Here is a 14,627-nt window from a genome sequence, read left to right as displayed (position 1 = left end):
TTTAACTAGCTCAAAGAAGAAAATTAATATAGCCAAGATTAGAACAAACTCTCATGAGCTCCATAGTGAAACAGGTCATTGGACAGTTCCTAAAACACCATGGATGGAAAGGATCTACCATCTTTGTGAGAATATGAACATCGAGGATGAAAATCACTTCCTCTTAGAGTGCCCCGCGTACAACCACATTAGATATCAGTTTCATAATATTTGTTGCAATACTGACCTTCCTGGCCTTTTACAATGTCAAAATTATAGTGAGCCCGGGAGGCTTCTCTCCAAGTTTTTTGAGCATAGGAATAAAATCTTAAATCAAACTAAATAATTAGTTTCTTTAGGTCCGATAGACCAAAGTTTGGTCTTAATGGACATTAACCATCATCATCATCATCATCAAATTAATTATAGTTAATTATGGTTAATTTTAGTTAATTATAACGAATTATATTTAATTATAATTATTATGGTTAATTATAATTAATAATGGTTTACCATCATTAATAACCAATTATGAAAATTTATGGTCAACTATGATTATATTGGTCAAATCAGTTTTACCCATAGTTAATCTTAATATATCATAGTCAATTATAAATAATGGTGAAAAATCAAGGTCATCCACTATCAACTATATGTTGACCATGGTAAGCTACAAGCATATTTAGCCATAATCAACTTTCGTAGACTAATCCTACCCATCTACAAAAAATGAAAATATCACAAAAATATTAACACAAATAATTGATCTAAATAATAAACCCAATTAACATATAAAAAATAGAAAATAACAAATTATATATATATATATATATATATCATCCATTGTCAACTATATGTTGACCATCGCAACCTAGTTACACTATACTAGACCAAGTTATACTTATTCTTAAGGGGGGATGTTAGGATATTCCGACACATAGGAAATAGTTAAGTATAACTTGGTTTAGTATAGAGTTAGGTAAAGTGTGTTTCTTTACTATGTACATTTGTAACTTACAATCCGACGGTCACGATATGTAGTGATCCGACGGTTCATTCTCTCCTAGGTATTACCCACACTTGATACGTGGCTTAACACCCGATTGGTCCATGATCTCTATTTAAAGAGCATGGAGGGTCATTTTTAGTTTAACCTTTCATGAGAGAAGCTTATGTAAATTTTCATTATTTTATTAATAAATTGCCTGAAGTAGCAGTGTTGGCTCAGGCCGTGGACTGTTTCCCTCTTTGAGGGTTTTAACCACGTCCTCAAGCCATGGACTGTTTTGCTCTTTAAGGGTTTTAACCACGTCAAAAGTACTGGTGTATTGATCTGTGATCTGTTTGTGAGTGGTGTCCTTTGGTGTTCTGTCTGAGGAACTTACCCTGTAAATTCCTACACTAAACATATTTACCGTAATCAACTTTAGTAAACTAATCCTTCCATCTACACAAAACGAAAATATCACAAAAATTTTAATACAAATCATTGATATATACCAATAAACCCAATTAACATATAAAAATAAAAAATTAACACTAATTATATATATATATATATAAAATTATAATTTTACTAATTAATATATATGGGAGAAAATAAATCTAAAATTGTAGAAAATACAATTTAGATGTGCAACCTATCTACCAATCTCAAAACCCTTAATATGTGTGTTATAAATTTCTAAAAAGGATCAATAAATATTAAAATTAAATTGGAAAAAAATTGTCCACACTTCAGAAAAGTATCTAGGTCTGTTCGAATCAAATTTACCCAAGCATATAGTGCACTTTACAACTGGTGCATAATAACTAAAGCAACACGTCCCTCCAGTGTTGTCCAATCAACAGCAGGTGTTTCATCGTCTTCGCAGATCGAGAAATTGAAAGGAAAAAGGCAAAGCATGTGGGGGTGTTTCAGAAGTGTGACCATTCACAGAAAATATACATGGAACACAAAACAAATTAATATTAATTATAATTTATAGAAGAATTTTCCGAGAAAAAGCAAAGCCAGGTGGGGTGTTCAAGAAGTGTGACCATTCACAGACAATATACGTGGAACACAAAACAAATTAATTATAATTATAATTTACATAAGAAATTTCCAAACTGCTGTGTTTTTCGAAAATAACATCACCGACGTGAGTGTAAAATGTTTGGCTTTTTAACTCGATACATTTTTATTCTAAAATAATTTGTGTTTTTTTTCTTTCTAACATTTTAGCCTATTTATTATTTTAATTTTAAAATATCAATAATTTTATATTTATATTTTTTTTATAATTTTATATCAAATCAATGGGTTTTTTCATTGATTGGTTAAAACGTGTATTTCATCTTGATTCCAAACATTTAATGGGCATAAAGTAAAGTTAATGGATTACAAATTCCAGACATTCAATAACCATGGAGTAAAGTTACTCATTCACTTTATACCAATCGGATGCTCAATTCTGCAATTCACATAAGTTCAGCGGTTGCAACAAAACCTCGGTGACATCGTAATTGCCATCCCTTCCGTAACACATTAATTGTAAATTAAAAATTCCATTTACTGCAGAAGAAGAATGGTTGTAATTCCGATTTATGTTTTTCTACATTTTTAACTAAAAGAAAAAACGAAAAACGAAGAGAAAAAAATGTAATTAAAAATTAAAATAAGAGAGTTAAAAAAGTCGTAAGTTAGAATTTCAAAATAGAGATAATGATTAAATTTGAGAGTTTTCGCACCTCTCATCAATATTCACAATTTCAAACCAAAAAAACTCCACTGTTTTGAAATTTTCTTCCCTGTATTTGACGGGCAAATCACCCATGACGGGCAAATAATTCCATCGTAGACGGGCACATCGATCCATTTTGCTTTTCAGCAGGATTTTGTCGGAAAAAAGTCGATTATTCCGAGTTGTGAACGGTAAAGCAGGGCATCATGATTGTGTATTGACCCCATGGGCCCGATGCACAGAGATACCTCAGACGCGGTTTACGGCCCCTATACTTTCAGTAAAGAAAAGAAGAAGGGCGGCGGGAATTATAGACAGAGGAGGCAGAACGAGAACGAGGGCGTGTCAGCGAACATAAACGAGGGTTTTGTTGAATGTCTATATATTTATCTCTGCAAATCCGCTCAAGTTTTCAGAGTAGTTCACTCACAAATTTTCTTCGATCTCTTAAATAGACTTCTTATTAGCAATTTGCGTGCATAGCATCTGTAATCCTTCGTTCAGCTCCATCTATATATATTTCAATCTTCTTTTGGCAATGTCTGCATCATCCTCCACCTCTGCTAATCCCAACAACAACTACTATTACCATGTCTTTCTAAATCACCGCGGTCCTGATGTCAAGAAAACCTTCGCCAGTTATCTCTACCGTCGGCTTATTTCACATGGACTGAGGGTCTTTCTGGATCAGCAGGAGCTGCAACAGGGGAACAGTTTAACAGATCAAATAGTGGGTGCTATTAGAAATGCCTCCGTCCATGTGGCGATATTTTCCCCTGGATATGCAGAGTCGAGGTGGTGTCTCGATGAACTGCTCCTCATGTTGGAATCCGGGGCAACCATTATTCCCGTGTTCTACCATGTAAAACCTGCAGAACTTCGGTGGACAAGGGGCAAAGATGGAAAGTACGCTCAAGACATACAGAAACTGGAAAAGAAGAAGACATATGACCCTGAAACTCGTAAAAAAAAGTCGCGATATGATCCCGCCACAATTGAAAAATGGAGAAGTGCACTTTCTAGTGTTGCAGACATAAGCGGCTTCGATCTCCAGGAGGCATGTAACGGGTAAGATCTTAGAAGCCAACCTCTTCTCTGGGTATTGTATTACTTTATGTTGTATAAATGTACATAGAAGTTTGTTTCTTACTAGTTCTATTTATTTTTCCTGTATATCAACAGCGACGAAGGGGAGTTGCTAGATCGGGTAGTTGAACAGGTGTTGAAAAAAGTGAAAAAAAGACCCCTTCATGTAGCCAAATATCCTACGGGTTTGGGTGAAAAGATGGAAGATTTTGAAAATGGAATTTTAATGCAGGAACAGCAACCTGGAAAACCTCCAGTCTATGGTATTGTTGGGCTGGGTGGAATAGGGAAGACAACCCTAGCCAAAGAACTTTTCAATAGGAAAAGTTCACAATACAACAAATCATGCTTTCTCTCTGATGTTAGAGAAAATGCACAGAGCTCTCTGATGTTAGAGAAATTGCAAAGTAAACTTCTTAAGAGTTTAACTGGATCAGATCAGTCAATAGACAGTGTGGATGAAGGCATAGAGAGGCTGAAGGAGTGTCTCTCATTTTGTCAAGCCTTAATAATTTTAGACGACGTTGATCATGTGAATCAAGTGGATGCACTTTTGCCAGATCTTACTGTTGTCCCGTCAGATAGTTTAATTTTGATTACATCTCGAAATAAAGATGTTCTCATGAGCTCAGGAGTCCAAGAATCATCAATTTACAAGTTAACTGGCCTTGATATAGTCCGGTCCTTGGAGCTTTTCTGCTCCCATGCCTTCAACCAGGACTATCCAGTCCCAGGATTTGAATCTTTAGTTCTTAAGTTTTTAATAGTATGCGATGGATTGCCCTTGTCTCTGAAAGTGTTTGGGGCACTTCTTCATGGGAAAACTAACAAAACATACTGGGAAGACCAATTGGATAAACTTCAAAGCATACTTCCCAATGAGATACAGAAAACACTGAAAATTAGTTATGACGCCCTTGATACAGAGGAAAAGCAGATATTTCTAGACATTGCCTGTTTCGTGGTAGGAAGAAACAGGGATACGGCCATCAGAATCTGGGATGGATCGGGCTGGAAGGGTAGGCTGGGGCTTCAAAATCTACAGAATAGATGTCTGGTAGAAGTTTTCACAAATTATATATATATGCATGATCATCTTCGAGATTTGGGAATGCATATCTGGCAGACGCAGTTGCAGCAATCCTCTGTAAGTGCCCAATCATTCAAAACTTTTTAATATATTAAATAGAAATCTGTGTACATTTTTGTAATTCTTCATCTCTGTTCAAATCCGAACAGGAAATAACCGAACTGCGGAGACTTCGGGGAATCAATATGGTTAAGATGGTTCTACCTGATAGAGTTGATGATGAATACTTGGGTTTGCAGCGTCGTATGTTGCAATTACGTAACACTGATTATGGTCTCTTGGAAAACATTATGATGAGGGCGCGGTCACCAGAGATCATATGGCTTCGGTGGGACGACTGCCCCTGCACTTCCCTGCCTTCCTGGATTCCATTGCAAAATTTAAGGGTTTTACAAATGCGAGGGAGAGTTTTGGAAACATTGTGGGAAGGGGAATCGCAGGTAAATTAGAACTATTATCTGAATTTATTCACCATCAATACTGCAAATGAACGAATTCTGTGGTTCAAAACGAACGATTTATGAGATTTTGTGATCCAATTGAAATGGAAGTTAAAGTAGTGTTTCAGTGGGTTATTATTGAGAGTTTCTAAGTTGAAGTTGTCTTTTATATATAAATTGTAGTTATGATTTTTAAATCTGGGAAGTCAGAAATTTATGTCTGTATATATATATATATATAATTATTGTGATCAATAAACAATGTATTTTTTTTTGTTGTATTTTTTGTAATTACTCTTTCTCATATTTCTAACCCTATACAGATATTTATATCTTATAATTGACGCACATGAACATTTTGCAGACACCTTTCCAGTTGCGAGAGTTGGAGATTGATGCTCCCCTCTGCAACTTTCCGAAGTCCATAGGAAGGCTTAAGCACCTTGAACAGATTTTTCTCGATTACCGTGGAAATGAGAATCTTAAAGAATTGCCAGAAGAATTTTGTCAGCTGCGATCGTTGAAGGCCTTGGTTCTAAGGGAGTTTCATGGAATAAAGTCACTACCGGAGTGCTTTGGTAATTTAAGCAACCTCCAACACATCGAACTGTATCGGTTCCACGATCTGGAGAGGCTGCCAGATTCCTTTGGTAACTTGACCAATCTCCAACACATCAATATCTCATACTGCTTCAATTTGAAGATTATTCCAAATTCCTTCGGGAATTTAACCAGTCTTCAACACATCGAAATGTCAAGGTGTATGGATTTGGAGCGACTTCCAAATTCCTTCGGGAATTTAATTAAGCTCAAGTTTCTGGATTTGCACAGATGCAGCAATTTAACCATCTCAAGCGAATCGCTTGGAAATATAATCACGTTGGAGTACATAAATCTCCACTATTGTGGGAAAATTGAAGTGTTACCCCTGCAAGTGGCACATCAGAGGTCCCTTGAACAATTATATATGACGGGTACAGGTTTAAAAGAATTGCCAAGTGCAATTGGAAATCTAAGAGATTTGGAGGCTCTACATTTAGGAAGCCTTTCGTTGTGTGCGCTGCCGCCTTCGCTGGGTTATTTAAGTAACTTGAAGGAATTATTGCTCTCAGAGTGCTGGGAATTAAAATGTTTGCCGTCCTCTGTTGGACTGTTGAGTCAGTTGATTGTGTTGAGAATAAATCAATGTGCACTAAGCGAACTGCCATTTAAGAGAGATGGAGAAAAAGAAAGCAGGGTTGATTCTTCCATTGATGAGTGCATGCCTCTGCTCCACTACTTGCAATTGTGGGAATTACCAGAGATATCGGAATTATCTTTTGATAAAAGTGTTTGCCCCAACTTGGGGCATCTCAGAGTCCTCTGGTGTGATGCTCTGGTGGAGGTTGGAGCATTACCTAATGCACTGATCAAAGTGGAATTGACAGGCTGTGATAATTTGAGGCAAGTAGAAGGGTTGTGTGGTCTTGCAAAACTTCAAAAACTAAAGATTTCTTTATGCCACGGGCTGGAAGAGTTGTTAGGTTTTGAAACACTGTTGTCTTTGGAGAAATTGGTTGTTTTTTCATGTCGGAAGTTAAAGAGGATATGGGGGTTTAATGCACAGTTGACAAAGCTTCGCACAGCAGAGGTTTCTAATTGCAAAGTGTTAGAAGAGCTTGAAGGTGTGGAATATTGTAGAGCATTACAGGAGCTTAACATCCGTGAGTGCCCCAAATTGCATTGGGGTGAGGGAGCATTGGAGCAACTTCACCAACAATTGAAAGAAGGCCTGGTTCTATGAAAAGGATAATTTAAGCACTACAGTCTTTTCTTGACATAATGATATAGATATAGTGATCTTTTGGTTGTTTTCTCGGCCAAGTTTTGCATTTAAATAGTTAGTTTGAACTAAAGTTTGTGTTTCTTTTGGCTGATGGATTAAAAAGTTGGTAAATCACTAGTTAAAGTCATCACCATTCTCATATTTATCAGAATAGTAAGTTATTTATTTATATAAATATAAATAAATTGGATCTCTCTGAATGTTTAAGAATTTTATAATTTTTTTTTGTTTAAAGATAAGAAAGCATTAAGGTAAAAAGTCTGTATTTATAAATGATTTAAAAGTAAATTTTTAATAATATAAATAATTAAACAATTATTTAAATTGATTCAATTTAATATATATATTTATTAAATTGAAGTAATTAAATCTTTTAATTAATTAGTTACTTTTTAGCTATTTAATCATGTTAAAAATGGTTGTTTTTAATATTATTTGGAATTGTAGATTATTGAAATATAATGTTAATTATCAAAATGTACAATTTTATTCCTTAAAAATAATTCTTACTTAATTTTAAGCCAAAGATATGGGTTTACTTTCTTATTACCAAAAAAATCAATTCTAAAAACATTTAAAATACATTTTACAAGAAAATTATTTTAGATTTTTATATTTCGCATAAAATTAATTTAAAATTATAAATTAATAAAAATAATTCTAATAGTAATACATAACTATATTTATTAACCATGGCCAAAAAGGTTTGATCAAATTGTAGAAAGTTAGGAAGTTTTAACCTGAACCATGGGTCATTTTAGTCTATAATCGTGGCTACTGGCATCTCTATAGTTCCAATGAAAATACCCTTTCTCTTAGTTTCAAGATATTTAAATCTGATGGAATGGAAGTTAGTTTGTTATATACGATCCCGCTATTTTTAATGAAAGGATCAAATACCCATTTCTCTTAGTTTCAAGATATTTAAATCGGATGGAATGGAATTTGGCTGGACCAAATACCCATTTCTCTTAAGGAATGGAAGTTGGTTTGTTATATGGGAATCCGTTACTTTTATTTGGTTTGTTATAGGGGAACCCGTTACTTTTATTTGGTTTGTTATATAGGAACCCGTTATTTTTATTTTCATTGGAATATTAATTATATGTATGAAACAAAGACTTTTTTTCATTAAAAAAGTTTGAATCAAAATATTAAAAAAAGAAAAGAAGAGTGAATTCTTAACATTACAAACCAACTCCATAGTGAAATGTGCAATGAAATAAGCTCCATAGTGAAATGTGCAATGAAATGGAGTCAAAGCATATATAGTTGAATTTCATAATATACTCTACAAAACCCATGTCTTAGAATCTCCAAACTATTCTCCCATTGCACTCTATCAATCTATACCATCGAAGATTTTGTTATTCTAACGACTTTGACAAGTTTTTTACTAAAATTAATTGGTTAGAAGTATAAATTTGGATTTTCCAACAACTACGTATTTCCTATAACATGATTTTCTTTCTCATGCATTTTTCATAACTTCTTTGTACAATAATATCTTTAATAAAGGCAACTATCTAGTCTTTCTCATGCATTTTTCATAATTTCTTTGTACAATAATATCTTTAATAAAGGCAACTATCTAGTAATTATTTTAAAGAAACTACCTCAAACAGATTTTGATTTTTCATATACATCGTGGTATTGTACTTGCGTTACACGGTGTCACGCCCCCAATTCTTTTTTCGTTAATTGGCAAGGGTGCGGCACTGCCTAAGTAGCTAACATGTTCCATTGTTAAGTTACTTTGCGAACTACGCCTAACATTCATCATCTTTCATTAACAATATTAATGTGCGGAATCCATTAACATTATAAACATATAACCATAAACATCAACACAGCAGAGAGGACACCATCATATGCAATAATAATGTTTTATTATGATTTTGTGAAAATACAAGTGACCGGGAGCAAATGCTCCACCGGCGTTTTACCTGTGTCGTTTGCCAATGGGCGCCCACCTCGTGCACACCTTGCACGGTGGTCGCTCCCCACACAATCCACACTTCACCCAAACTCCTTGCATGAGTCGGGTGGGCGTGCCTTCGTGCGGCCCTCCACCTGAACTCCTTCACCCGAGTTTGTCACACCGTCGGGCGGGCGCCTTCGTGCAGCCCTCCACCCGAGTTCACCATCGGGCAGGCACTTTCATGCACCCTCCACCCGAGTTCACCAATCGGCGGGAAGACGCCTTCGTGCAGCCCTCCAGCACCTCCAATCGATGCACGGGCACCTTCGTGCAGCCCTCCACCTGTATACCCGTTCACCAAAACTCGTGTGATATCCCATGTCCGCTTGCTTGATGAGTGGGCGCATAACCTGTGGTTATCTGCGCCTTCACTGCATCTTACTTCGCACCTCCACGAGCTACTCGATGAGCGTTGGATGATTGATCAAATGTGATCGAATACCAAACCTCCCCAACTGCACCATGTATTTGTATGGCGGGTGGGCGAGTCGTGCCACCCGGCCGACTCGTTCACCTAGCTCGGCCGACTCGCCTTCGGTTTGCAAAACTTGTTCCATATGTTGGTCGGCCCGCCCATCACACGGGACCACCCCACCATCACTCGCCCGTTTCACAACTTCGCATGGTCGGCCGCGGGTGACTCGTTCAGCCTGCCCGCATATAAACATGCAATCAAACTTCGCCCACATAACATGTCTCGCCTGTGTGGTTGCCTTTCCTTTGTTTCGTTCAACTCGTCGAGTTGGTGGGCGCGCCCGTGCCACCGCGGAGCTGCAGGGCATTACACACGGGGTGGAATCCCGATGGCTGCCACTATAATCGCTAGGAGGAACCGCTTAGCCCGTAAGAACGACCCCCTCAAGATAAGACGAGACTTGAACCCGTGACCTGCACAGCGGCACGAACGACTTAGCAGACTGTTTGCTGGCCACGAGACCAAACCCCTAAGGACTTATAAAATTATAACTTTCATTTCAAAATAAATCTTTAAAATAACTCTTAAAATATCAATTTGTTGTAAAACCAAATGAAGATTATAAACATCTACTATAACTATTTTTAATTTTTAATATATTTAATATTTTTAAAAAATTCAAATAAAAATAAAAATATGCACTTTAAATATATTTTAAAATATATAAAAATTTAGGTTCAGATTATCACTTTGATCGAAGCGGAGGCGAATGGAAACTAGGCGAGCGGCGGGCTAGGGTTTGCAGGCGGAATAGCAGGGAACAGTGGAAGGAGCGAGCGAAGGGGAAAAGAGCAGGGGAAGTTGGGGCGGAGCGGAGGGAAGAACAAGAAAACCACGCGCAGGAACGGAAATTTCTCAAGCAGCTGGTGCTGAGCGCAAAAATGGAAAACCGGCAAGGGAGGGGAGAGATCCCCTCCTATAAGAACATAGTTGCAGGAGAGGCAAGCGGCAGCGGTATCCAGAATGAGGCCAGGGAGAATAATAAAGAAGCACCCGTGATGGGCAAGCTGTGGCAAATGAAGACAGGAGGAAAGTGTTTACCTAGGGCGCAGAAGAAACCCAGGTACGTCATACCCAACAACAAGCTGGAGGAGTACAACAGTTATATGAAAGATGATGCACTGATCTGCAAGTTCGTAGGATATTGGCCCACTGAAAAAGAACTATACAGGTGGATTTACCAAAGATGGAGACCAAAAGGGCATGTAGAGTTAAAACTAGGAGCAAAAGGGTTTTTTACAGCAATATTTGCGAATCTGGGGGATAAAGAAAGGGTTTTTGAGGAAGGGCCATATTTCATGAACAACGCAGGACTGTTCATGAAATACTGGGAAGAAAGATACAATCCTGACAATGAAAAGATGCTGGAAGCCCCGATCTGGGTCAGATTGTTTGGATTACCAGTGGAATTTTGGGACCCTGAGATTATGGAAGGGATAGGTAATACGATCGGTGCCTTTGTCAAGGTAGCGGAAGCAACGAAGAAAGGTAAGTATACATCTTACGCAAGATTGTGTGTATACATGAATATAGCTGAACCTCTGCCGGAATTCATAGAACTGGAATACCACGATGAAGTCTGGCAACAGCCATTAGATTATGAGCATATCCCCTTCAGATGCAGAAGATGCCATGAGTATGGTCATCTATACAGACAATGCCCTTTAAATAAGGAAGAAGAATACACAAGGAAAAGAGAAGAACAACAAAGGGAAGCAGAGAGAACCGAGGAGAATGACAAGGGCTTCCAACAGGTTACCAGAAAGAAGAAAGCAGGTAAAGAAGGAATAAGGGTGCAGACACAAACGGAATCACTGAGCATTGAAAGTAAAAACAAGTTCAAAATCCTCCAGGAAAACAGTGAAGAGGGCGAGGACAAAGTGGTAGAGGAAGAAGATCCAGAAAATGAACCCATGGAAATAATCAAGGAAACCAGAGAAAAAGATACAGGAACAAGAGAAATGTATGAAAGGCAAACAACTGAAAAGATAAAAATAATAACAGACCAATCCCGAATGGAAACGGAAAGTCAGAAAGAAAACGAGGCAGAGGAAGAAAGAATTATGAGACAACTAATTCAGGAATGGAAAAACTTAGACGAAAGATTCATACCAGACAACCAAAAACAACTATATAAGGAGACTTTTCAAAAATATAAAGAAAGGAATGGGGAGAATATGGAAAAACAGGATACCATATCAGGAGAACAGGAAAAAGATCAGATTGGAATAGGTGGGACTGGCAAGAGCAGCAGGAAAAGAGGGAGGAAAACAATGAATGAAACGATACAAACAGTTGGCGAAATATTGATAAACTCAGGTAAAGTGATACCTCTTTCCGAGGTATTTTTCCACTCCTCTAAAAGTTTAAAATGATTATTATCAGCTGGAATATTAGGGGTTTGAATAGTAAGGGTAAACAAAGATATATGAAAGAGAAACTAAAAAAAGACAGACCAAGCATCATGATTCTACAAGAGACAAAGATCACCATGCAGCAGATGGAAGGAATAATCAAAAATAGTAAACTCCAATACGAAGTCATGGGACAGGATGCAATCGGTTCAGCGGGAGGCATTGCAATATTGTGGAACCCAAATGAGATAATTTTCGAGAGTTGGACCAGTATGACTGGAATCCTTACAGGCATGGGAAGAATAGCGGGGACGAAGGAAAGGGTTATCATCTCAGGGGTGTATGGACCTCATACTCCGGGAGACAGAGAAAACTTCATTAAAAATTTGCAAGCAACTCGAAGACTTCACCCGGAGACAACATGGATTGCAGGAGGGGACTTCAATGTAATCCGGTCCCTAAAAGAGAAAAAGGGAGGTATAAGGAAAATAGACCAATATATGGAAATGTTCAATGATATGATAGATGGTCTGAGGCTGGTTGATTTACCAACTATCAATGGAGTCTACACATGGAACAATAGGAGAGGGGGGAAAAATCAGATAGCATCCAGATTAGATCGGTTCTTAGTATCAGAAACAATTATGAACAGAGATGTATTCGTAGAAGCAAAGATCATGCCATCTCTCGGCTCTGATCATTGGCCGATAAGATTGGAAGTGGACATTAAGGCTAATCTTGGCAAGAAGCCCTTCAGATTTGAAGCCTTTTGGCTTAGACACCCGGAATTCTTAGAAAAAATGGAAGAATGGTGGTCGCAAAGCACAGTACAGGGTAAAGGAAAAATGCATACCTTCCAACTTAAACTTAAGGAACTAAAAGGAAGGATAAAGAAATGGAACAAGGAAGAATTTGGAAATATCATGGAGGAAAAGCAGAAGTTAGAAGAAGAAATGGAAGCTTTGCAACAAAGGATAATAAATGAAGGGAGAACAGAGGAAAGCAGCAGAAAAGAAGGGATAATTTTAGGAAAACTTGAGGAGAGGAGAAAGCAGGAAGAAGTCTTATGGAGACAGAAATCTAGAATAAAATGGCTCAGGGAGGGGGAAAGGAACACTAGATTTTTTCATCAAGCAATGGTACAACACAGGCAAAGGAACAGAATATTTTCTATCAAAAACGAGAGTGGAGAGAGGATTGTTGATCAGGAAGGGATTGAAAAAGTGCTGATGGAATATCACAAAGGAATATTGACAGAACCTCAAATAGACAGGTCTGAAGCTATAAAGGAAGTTTGCACGGCAATTCCAAGAATTGTTACAGAAGACCAGAATAGAGCCCTAATGAGAGCAGCTAGTATGGAAGAGGTGGAGGAAGTAGTGATGAGCATGAAGAAGGGAACAACGCCAGGACCGGATGGCTTTACGGTCGATTTCTATCAAGCGGGCTGGCACTTCATGGGAAAGGAAATTCTGGATCTGATAGAAGAATCTCGTATAAACCAAAAGGTATGGCCAGCTCTTAACTCCACTTTTTTCACTTTGATTCCTAAAAGCGATAATTCAGAGGATGCCAAGGGATTTAGACCCATTGCCCTATGTAATGTTATCTATAAAATAATTGCATCTCTGATGGCCAAAAGACTGAAACCCCTGCTAGATAGTCTGATATCCCCTGAACAAACCGGGTTCGTAGAAGGTCGACAAATTCTAGATGGTCTAGTGGTCACTCAAGAAGTAATCCATTCTCTGAAGGCAAAGAAGCAAAAAGGAATGATGGTTAAATTAGACTTGTCGAAAGCTTATGATAGGATCAATTGGCAATACTTGGAAGAAATTTTGGGAAGTTTTGGTTTTGGGAATAGGTGGATAAAGTGGGTTCACAGTCTTATATCAACTCCAAACTTCTCAATTTTAATCAATGGAACCCCCTCGAAAATCTTCAAGGCTTCTAGAGGAATAAGACAAGGCGATCCCCTATCTCCTTTCCTCTTTATTCTTGCAGCAGAAGGCCTGGGCAGATACCTTAAAAAAGAAAGAGCAGCAAATAAAATCAAAGGGTTAAGACTATGGGGTAATGAACTGCCAATAACCCATCAACAATTCGTTGATGATATCATGTTATTTGGGGAACCAACCGTAAAAGAAGTGAGAAATCTGAAGAAGGTCTTGGACTTATTTGCGGAAGCATCTGGGATGGAAATCAACAAGGAAAAATCCTGCACCTTCATATTAAATACCATAGAGCCAGTTAAAAGCCACTTGACCAGGATGCTGGATTTTAAGCAAGGGAACCTCCCAATCAAATACTTGGGAAACGTTTTGGACTTCAACTCTCAGAAAAACTGGCAAGGAGTCCTAGAGAAATTAAAAAACAGAGTGGCTAATTGGGCTTTCAGAACCTTAAACATCGCTGGAAGGATTGTTCTTATAAAATCGGTGCTACAGGCAATCCCCATATATCCATTATCGATTATGGCAGTGCCTCAAGGGGTTTGCACTAAGATCAGAGAAATCCTGAGGAAGTTCATATGGGGAGGTTCGTCCCTACAGAAGAAGTGGGCCTTAGTATCATGGAAACATCTGAAAAAACGAAAGGAGGAGGGAGGACTGGGTCTACGCGATCCTGACAAACTCAACAAGGTGCTCGGTGCAAAACTTTGGTGGCGATG

The 14,627-nt window shown here is 37.8% G+C and overlaps 1 protein-coding gene across 1 annotated transcript; it reads left to right on the top strand.

Moving 5' to 3' along the window:
• The first annotated feature begins 3,043 nt into the window (after positions 1-3,043).
• Positions 3,044-7,178, top strand: LOC149211572 (disease resistance protein RPV1-like). Its single transcript, XM_089390461.1, has 4 exons — positions 3,044-3,773; positions 3,888-4,938; positions 5,031-5,321; positions 5,686-7,178. The coding sequence occupies exons 1-4, from the start codon at positions 3,244-3,246 to the stop codon at positions 7,102-7,104; spliced, it is 3,291 nt and encodes a 1,096-aa protein (XP_089246587.1). The 5' UTR covers positions 3,044-3,243; the 3' UTR covers positions 7,105-7,178.
• Positions 7,179-14,627: the final 7,449 nt, after the last annotated feature.

Source organism: Pinus tabuliformis, chromosome 1_1, assembly GCF_031772625.1.
Source record: "Pinus tabuliformis cultivar Carrire ecotype Pingquan chromosome 1_1, CPIR1, whole genome shotgun sequence".
Classification (NCBI taxonomy): Eukaryota; Viridiplantae; Streptophyta; class Pinopsida; order Pinales; family Pinaceae; genus Pinus; species Pinus tabuliformis.
The sequence above is the reverse complement of the archived record's forward strand: the minus strand, read 5'-3'. Positions and strand labels throughout refer to the sequence as shown.

What these genes read in the sequence shown, in the direction of transcription:
- LOC149211572 (XM_089390461.1), top strand. Translation starts at nt 3,244, where the DNA reads ATGTCTGCATCATCCTCCACCTCTGCTAATCCCAACAACAACTACTAT. An exon ending in CGCAGTTGCAGCAATCCTCT is followed by an intron (nt 4,939 to 5,030) that starts GTAAGTGCCCAA and finishes AAATCCGAACAG; the next exon opens with GAAATAACCGAACTGCGGAG. An exon ending in TGTGGGAAGGGGAATCGCAG is followed by an intron (nt 5,322 to 5,685) that starts GTAAATTAGAAC and finishes AACATTTTGCAG; the next exon opens with ACACCTTTCCAGTTGCGAGA.